General features: G+C 36.4%; 1 protein-coding gene across 1 annotated transcript in view; it reads left to right on the top strand.

Moving 5' to 3' along the window:
- The window catches only part of LOC106948370 (triadin-like), a 22,548-nt gene extending 15,174 nt beyond the window's left edge, over positions 1-7,374 (top strand). Inside the window, exons 12-25 of the mRNA XM_015033982.1 lie at positions 896-1,162; positions 1,343-1,390; positions 1,488-1,526; positions 1,845-1,895; positions 1,977-2,024; positions 2,110-2,157; positions 2,240-2,275; positions 2,410-2,457; positions 2,571-2,615; positions 2,793-2,909; positions 4,685-4,729; positions 4,804-4,830; positions 6,557-6,610; positions 6,979-7,374. Of these exons, the coding sequence (XP_014889468.1) occupies positions 896-1,162; positions 1,343-1,390; positions 1,488-1,526; positions 1,845-1,895; positions 1,977-2,024; positions 2,110-2,157; positions 2,240-2,275; positions 2,410-2,457; positions 2,571-2,615; positions 2,793-2,909; positions 4,685-4,729; positions 4,804-4,830; positions 6,557-6,610; positions 6,979-7,130 (1,025 nt within the window). The 3' untranslated portion in view covers positions 7,131-7,374. The remainder of the gene's footprint in view (positions 1-895; positions 1,163-1,342; positions 1,391-1,487; positions 1,527-1,844; positions 1,896-1,976; positions 2,025-2,109; positions 2,158-2,239; positions 2,276-2,409; positions 2,458-2,570; positions 2,616-2,792; positions 2,910-4,684; positions 4,730-4,803; positions 4,831-6,556; positions 6,611-6,978) is intronic.
- Positions 7,375-8,806: the final 1,432 nt, after the last annotated feature.

Below are 8,806 nucleotides of genomic sequence, written 5' to 3' on the forward strand. Positions count from 1 at the left end.
CTACTCTGATCCTCAAACTTTTAAAAAGCAGCCAATCTGTGGTCCTTTTATTTTTAAGAAAAGATTTTAGAGCATAGTCTCTCTTTTTCATTAACAGCCGAATGTCATCTGATACCCAAGGTAGCTGTATTTTTCTTCGTCCCTTCGTATGGGTTTTAAGAAACTTATTCATAATATTACAAACATTAAGAATACGTGTATTGCAGCAATCATTTATCTGATTCTGGCTGGAAACGTCATCCCAATTAACCTTAGATATTTCGGCCTCAAATTTGGGTTCATCCTGTCTTGGAATTTGTATTACAGTCTGTTTCGGTGTATTACAGCGACTGACAAAACGATTTTGAGATAATTTTCTTGCAATGAGAGTAATATTGTGGTCAGATATAGTTATAGGATTTTTATGATTCGACCAGGTCTATTTGAAACAATTAAATCTATTAAAGTTTGACTGTTTTTAGTGATATGAGAGGGACTATTGATTATCTGGTGAAAATCAAATTTTGCTGTCAGTTCTCCAAGTGGTTTTTTCAATTTATTGTCCATCCAGTTTATATTAAAATCCCCCAAAATGATTACTTCACTGTCGTTTCTAAATCCTGTTAACAATTCCTTTAAGTTATGATAAAAAGTTGTGCTGCAACTTGATGGTGGATTGTACACCACCACAATATTAAAATTCATACGAGGTGAAAGACAAACATTTAAACATATATATGCTGATCTATGACTATCTCATTGACGTTAAATAAGTCTTATGCAAATTAATACTCCCCCTCCTTGCCCCACAACTCTATCCTTTCTGAAACATGTATATCCAGGTACATCAGTCATATTAGTTGGAATGTTATTTAGCATGCAGTGAGGTCATGAACAGCTTTTTTTTTCTTTTTAGCCCCCTCTGCTCCGATTGTGACTGTTCACCCTCCAGCTCCTTCATCACAGCCTCCTCATCAGCAGCCTCCTCCTCCACTAATGCAGCCGCTCTATACTCACTATCAGCCATATCAGCCTCCAGTGCAACCTGTAATGCCAGCTCCTGCAGAGCCTTCTCCACCAGTACAACCAGAACAGCCAGAGGCTCCACAACCTGAACCACCGGTGGAGCCTGAGGTACCGACTCCAGCTGCTGAAGCTCCGCCAGCAGCAGCTGAAGTCCAGGGTGAGGAGGAGCATGAAGATGATTAGTTACTGTGGAAATGGGTTAAAAACAGCAAAAATCTGAAGAAAAATATGATTACACAAAGAGAAACATAAAATACATATTAATTTAATATAGTTCTAATTAAAAACAGTTTTAAAGCACATATTGAATGATGAAAAATATTTGGTTTTCTTTTAGAACTAGAGAAAGTTGTGGAAGAACCAAAAGCTCCCTCAGTGAAGAAAGGTACAAACTAATTAACGAGTTAAATTTGCAGACATCAACATTTTCCTCCTAATTACAGCTGTGTACAGTAATTATGTATTTTGTTGTGTTTTCTCAGCTGCAAAGAAAAAAACTGAGGTTACTGATTCAGTAAAAGGTACTTGATGTTCTTCTGCTTTAATTCACTGAATCAGTGGGATGTTTCCTGAAATTAACTGCAGCTGCAGCATGTGATAAATGTAATATACAGTGACACAAAGTGCTCTGCATGCATTAAACTGGCACCATTTACCTTCTGTGGTCATTTTACTGAAATTATTCTCTGTGTGTGAAAAAAGATGAAACAGAAAGAAGCATTTCCTGTTTAGCTTCAGTTAACGCAGTGACTTTATGACTGAAAACGATTCCATTACAATAAACGCCATGAAATAAATGACGTCGAAATAAAAATGAACACAAATGTTTGTTTCTTTAGATAAAGCTCCAAAAAAAGAGAAAACCAAACTTTCCACTGAAGCTAAAAAAGGTGAAGTATATACTTAGAAAATTGATAGTATAAATATTTTTAAAAACGTTTCTCATGTAAAATTTACCGTTTCATCTACAGAGAAGCTTCCAAAGGAGAAATCAAAACTTCCAGCTGAAGCTAAAAAAGGTAAATGTGATATCAGCTGAATTATCAGGCTGTATGCTTTCAAAAATGTTGCTTTTTTCTGTCACATTTTATCATTTATTTCTAGAGAAGCCTGCAAAAGTGAAATCAAAACTTCCAACTGAAGCTAAAAAAGGTACATAAAATATTAATTAATTTATTAGCTGCATGCTCTTGTTTTCTGTTGTTATTTGGCTTTTTTTGTTCTTTGTCCGTAGAGAGGCCTGCAAAAGAGAAAACCAAATCAAGAAAAGGTTAGCTGACTGAGTCTGGTTTGTCTGGGGTCTCATTACTAAATGGATTGAGATGCAGCCTAAAGAAAATGTCAGCAGTGATTCAGAAACATGATTTTTTAAAGCTAATCCCAACAATTTGCTCATTATGCTAGAGCCTGCAGCTGTACAGCAGAAGAGGAAATCAGTGTCTAAGAGGACAGGTAACAACACGCACCGACTCAAATTAATATGCATGAAGTCAGTCATCATTCACTGCAGTGACAAGACAGATGATTGTTGATTAGAAACTAATTGTTTCTGTTCCCCTCCGGAGCGCCGGCTGTCAAGAGCAAAGTCAAAGCATCCAAAGATAAGAAAGGTACAATTCTGATGATGCACGAACTCCGCGAACTTTTCCTAATGGTTAATCTTTTTTTAAGTAATTGAGTTTGACCAAGTTTCTAACTGAAATTAAAACTTTTCCAGTCCAGTGAATGTAGATACTAATGGTTTATTTAGTATGAATGAGTAAAAGGTGTTGGGTTGTGTTGGACAGAACCAGAATCAAGTCCACAGCCTCTGAGACTGAGGATGAGACTGGAAGCTGGCAGGACGGCAAACGTGACCGCTAGAGCCGAGCCAAAGAAACCAGTCAGAGTTTCCTTTAAGTCAGGTAACTAACAAACACAAGGCGGGTTAAACATAACAGACACTTTACTGCTTCATGGTTCTATAAATAATCTTCTAGGAAACTCAACCATTGAGGTTAGAAACGTAGTAGTTTTGCACTACTACCCAGGCTGTAGTGCAAAACTGAATATTTAATGGTGATCCAAAAGGACTATAGATACGTCCAGGCAGCACAGGTGAGCAAAAAGCTGGGAGCTCAATCACTGGTAGTAACTGGTTACAAAGGAAAGACAACGACATGAACATACAACTGCTAGACATCTGACAATGGACAAGGACCCCACGAGGAAACAGACGCAGGAGGGATTAAATACACAAGGGAGTAATCAAGGAAACAGGACACAGCTGGGATCAATCAAGGGGTTGACAAGACGACAGGAACGAAATTGACTAGAAAACAAACAGAAACCTAAATCCTTACACCATCACTCTCAGTAGTTGATCAGATTTTTGTCCAGTGGGACTTTATAACATTATCTCACTTCATGGAGGTTAAAGATATTTATTTTTGTAAAGTTAACTGAACCAAAACACTTTGATCAAGTTGATTTCTGGGCTTTGACTAGGCCGTTGCATCACCCCAATTTGTTTTCTGTTGATCATGCAGTTAACGTCAATGAGTTATTTGATGTTAGTTTTCAGTGGAGTTCATGGTCAAACCAATGAGAGCAGGGTTAGTTTAGTTTATTTCAAATATATTCACATTCAAATAAGTCCCTTCCCAATCCCTTTCTTTTATACATGTCTTACTTTATGCATTGTTCTTTATTGTTATTGTGATCCAGTGAATGCAAAAGAAGTCCAGATCATCATTCCTCCACCACCATGCTTCACAGTTTGAATGAGATCCTTGTCCTCATGTGCTTTGTTTGTTTTTTCTGCAAAAAGGCCAAACATCTGAACTTTGGTCTTATCTGTCCAAACCACATTGTTTCCAAAACTTAAGCTGTGCTCACGTTAGTTTTGGAAAAAAAAACAAAAAAACAAAAAACAAAACAGCTTTCTCATGTGTGTCCTTCCAAAGTAGCCATGAATTTGTGTTTTACATTTATTTTAAATAGCGGTTAAGTTTGTGTTGAATAATAAAATGTATTTCAGTTTTAAAGCCGAGAGTGGGCAGGATGAAATGCCTTTGACCTCACTTTAGTCACAATAACCGAATCTTCTGCCGAGAAGAGATGTAAAGCCAGCAGAGTTCACATGTTAACAGGCTGAACACATGAAATGGAAAAGGGGAATAATTAGGCAGAATGTGTGGGAGTGGGAGGAAACGGTCAGAAAGGAGCTGAGAACAGATTACCAGAAAATTCCCACTCAGATTCTTAATGTGTAGATTTCAAAACAACGTCCAACTATAGGAGGACGAGTGTGTGTGGGTTTGTCTGTTAAAAAAGACCCGATATCCCGATAGCTGCATCAAGCGCAATGGAGATGAAACAAATATTTATTTTCAGCATAATAACTAATACATAATATATTCTAAGAAACAAACAGTGACCATTTAATGAGCAAATACAAATTGTTATGATTCAAATCTCACATTTCTTACCAGATTATTGGCTTTTTTATGCGTTTATCTTGACGTCTCAGAGAGAATCTGGCTCGTAAAAAGGTGTATGGATTATGTGATTAAAGTTGTTTTCTGCCAGATAAAACTCGAATTGAGGATGTGCTGTGAGGTGCAACACAGAGGGAGTGTAAACGATGATGGTGATGTGTTTTGCAGGATATAATTGGGCTTTTTCTTTTCTCTTACAGAAAAAGCTGCAAAGGCTGAAAAGAAACCAGCCAAAGAAGCTGAAGGTATGGAGTCAGAAAATAATGATTCCTCTGAGATCCTGACTTTAAACTGATCAACATCTTTTCTCAAACTCCAGATAAAGTCAAACAGCCACCAAAAACTCGTAAGTATGACCCAGTGAGCATCGTTTGTGACTCTGGAGAAGGTTGAGATGTTTTGGGCCTGAATGCACAGCGCCGCGTCTCGATCAAACCAAACACAACACACTTCATACCGTCTATTAATAATGATGACACAGGTAGCAGGTTTGTTTTGCAGCCACAGGATGTGAGCACATTCCAGTCTTCCTATGTAACCCTGTTTTTGTCTAGGGACAGATTTAGGGACTTTAATTTGATAAATTCACGATAAAATTGCTGTAAAACCCCTGCAAAACTTGGAAGGATGATGGTAATATGATAAAACTGTACCCTTTATGATACTCATTAAATCGCTTCAATAAAACTAAAAATATCATCCAGAATAGATTTATTCCATTTTGTGATTTTAACATTTATCTCTATGACTAATACAGCGGTGTGGGAGTTATTTTCATTTTTGACAATAATTTTATTTGTATGCTTTGTTACTAGCGCATGGGGAAGACGCTGCTTCCTGTAAGGTCTGAGGTATAAACTATGTTCTCACCTTATTTCCACTGACTGAACCAGTATGAGGAGGAGATGCTGATGCTAATGACAGCACAGTCAAAGAATTTAATGAGATCATTTAACTGAGACGAGATTATCCACATCTTTAAGGGTCTTGAATTATTTGAAGAGATTAATGTTTTACAGCATCAATTACCCAATAGATTAAACCTAAGAGCCAAAACTGATTAGTCTCCTGTTCATAATGAGTCATTCAGTGGATTACCAGCACCGCCCCGAGTGTCCCCACACTTCTACTGGACAGACCTCCTCCTGTTTTCTACACCCGTTTGATTTTGGCTGATAAAACAAGAAAAACCAGAATCAGAACAGAATCTGTGGTAAAATACTTTAAAAACAACTCCAAGAAGTACTTTAGTGGTGTGGAAAGGAATGATCAAAGTTCCAGTGAAGACACTTACACTTTTTCTTAAAACTGACCTTAATTAAAGTTAATTATTTGATATATGCATATTTTTCATATTTGTGTATTAATATTATATTTTAGCTTTGATAGAACTGAAAAGATATTTACATGTTGCTGTGTGATTTTAGAGTCTTACATTTTCCATAATATAAATTTTATATTATCAAAGGTTTTCAGATACTAAACTGGTCACAATAATAACTTATAATAATTAGATATTGATATATTTGTCATTTTCATTTAAAAACAGGTTTTACTTCAGGAGATCCTGCATTTCTCTTGGTTTTGTTCTTTGTTGTTTATAGCCTCAGGCTGATTGGTGGAAATGACAACTATACAAATAAATAAACACGGAAACATAGATGAAAAGATGAAAAGCAGTTTCTTAAATGCATTAGTTCTGTTTTAAATATTTTGTCCATGCTCAAACTTTCCAACAAGTTTAATTACATTTAGTTTTAAAACACTGATCTTCAAATAAATCACAAAGCCAACAAACAAATCAAAGTTGTTAGCAATCTATAAGATCTCCAAGTGTCAGTGTTTCTTTTTATCTTCACTGTAAAGAGTTTTTGAAAAAGCTACTTAATTTTTAAAAAGGTGAACTTTGGAATAAGATTGAAAAGGCAAAATAATGATTGTTGGGGAAAAAAATCCACCTTTTCTATTTTTTCTGCCTATAAGCTTGCAGACAGTCACTGCCTCTATTTTCTCCTCTGACAGATGAACACATAATTCCTTAATCTAAGTTTGTTATGTTTGACTTCTTGCAGAGGAGCCTGAGACTGAAGACAATGTTACAGAGAAGACAGAAAAGAAGAAACCGAGTAAGATCTGCTTCTGTAATTTGGTTCAAATTAAAAGGTCAACAGTAGCCAATAATGGCTAAAAGTTACCGCTAACTAAAAGTTAGTTGTGCCAACCCTAAATTATAAACATTATAATCATAAACATTATTATTAGTTTAATGCTGAAGTATTACACCAACATGGTGGAAGCCAATGATAAAGCACTAACTTTATTTCAAATGATGTTTGCCGTAGAAAGATCACAACCATCAGGCACCAGATTAATTAATTTACATGATTTTTAATTCATTTAGTTATTGTATTTATGTTTATATCTTCCTCTCTTCATGCTTGAACCACCACTGATTAAAACACACACACAGCATCTCGCCTTCTTTTCTTTCCAGGTCAGAAATACTTCCAGTGCATCTATTTCCCAGGAAAACACGCACACTACCCTTTACGACCTTTCACCCCGGCCATGTCTCCCGCCATGCTGTCCCCTGCAGTACGGTCGATGCTGGAGCAGCAGAGAGCAGCCAGAGCAGCGGGCCACTGACCCGACTGACAGATCTCTAATGCTGTGACTTCCTCTGCCTGCGATTCAGACACAGGCAAGAAAACACAAACAGGACGGATAGATTTTAGTTTTAATTTACTGATTTATTCAGTGGTTGAGCTGCTGGGGATGCTTCTGAAATGTTCTCAGTCTTTTGCACCCACAGCTACTTTTACTGCAATACATTGTGACTATGTTTAGATTTTCTTTCCAAATACAAAATAAATTTCCAATCAACCCTTTTTTATATATATATTTATATATATATAATTTTAACCACAAGGAATTTCAAAGCTGACAGTTTCTACCTTTATCTGCTGCACTACTAAATGTCACAGCAGTGACCTGCACTGCCCGTTCATCACAGATCACCTGTGGGTGCAAGAGATTAGCATGCTAGCAGTGAAGACTCCAAACCCAGAGGCTCCCACTTTTATCCCAGCAGTGTTCCCGTCTCCAGACATCCAGCAGTAAAATGGTAATAAAAACTGAGAGGCTCTCGGTCAGAGAACAGGATGCTGTCCTGGTTTAACCTTTAAATATTCAAATTACAGGCATTTCTCCTTTTATAGTTTGAATCCCAGAAAACAAGTCAATTCCTTCCTTTTTTATGCCATCAAGTGAGACCCAACTGCAACACAAAAATGTGCTTTTACAAACATGCATATATAAAATAATAAAAAAAAAGAGTATGTTAAAGAGAAACAAAACTAGAAAAAGTGTTGTACATTACTGTAGAAAACAAATTATAACAAAAATGAATAGTATTGTATTTTAAATATATGGAATTAGAACTGGGTAATGTGGAGATTTCTACTTAACTGTGTGTCAAAATTTGCAAACAATAATATTAAGAAAGTTGGTGGTTATTTATAGACATTAGCAGTAAAATTGGAGATTAAGAATTAAATGAACAAGTAAAATCTAAATTATTCATCATAAATATTTTAGATAAAATAGAAGCTTGAAATAATGATGTATTTCTATTATGCATAAAAAATACACTTAATTTTTAAAAGTCCGTATTTTATTTAGTTGTTGGAACCTCTTATTTCAATGTTTTTATTAAATTGTGGCACCTTCAGGCCTCTGTAGCTTACAGTAGAGAAGCTGCAGGAGTTTTAACGCGACGCGTTTGGAGACGGGGAAACTGCAGGACAACTTGGACGTGACCAACTGAAGCGACGCGGTGAATGAATGTAGTTTTCTTATCGGCCTGTGAAGCGGGCCTGATATGCTGTCGTTTTCTTACCTCGACTCTTCTCGGTTCTGGTGATGTGACTCAGAAACAAGTTCACCGTTCTGGTTTTATGACTTACTGAGCGCTGCTAGACATTTCCTTCTGTTGTCTTATTGAATAGAAATCTATGCTACTGTAAAGGAACCAAAAGGGAGTTTCTACTCCCACGATGTTTCACTCCTGATGGTTCTGTGCACGATTATCAAAGGATGTTAAAGTTAAATATTTTATTTATGTGACAGAATAGTCCAGGGTACTCGTACTGCTGCAGAGGGACTAAATAAAGCAGTTTAACATGTGGGACTGAAGTGTGGCTACGCTGCACTGAATTATGCGCTAGCTAAACTTTTTGAAATGTTAGCAATAAGTAAAGAAAAACTATTAAAGTGCAGAGTTTAGTTTTGTAAACCTGCAGAGAATTTATGTCATCTAAACC

This window comes from Poecilia latipinna, unplaced genomic scaffold (genome assembly GCF_001443285.1).
Source record: "Poecilia latipinna isolate Pla-1442-1.1 unplaced genomic scaffold, P_latipinna-1.0 Scaffold284, whole genome shotgun sequence".
Lineage (NCBI taxonomy): Eukaryota > Metazoa > Chordata > Actinopteri > Cyprinodontiformes > Poeciliidae > Poecilia > Poecilia latipinna.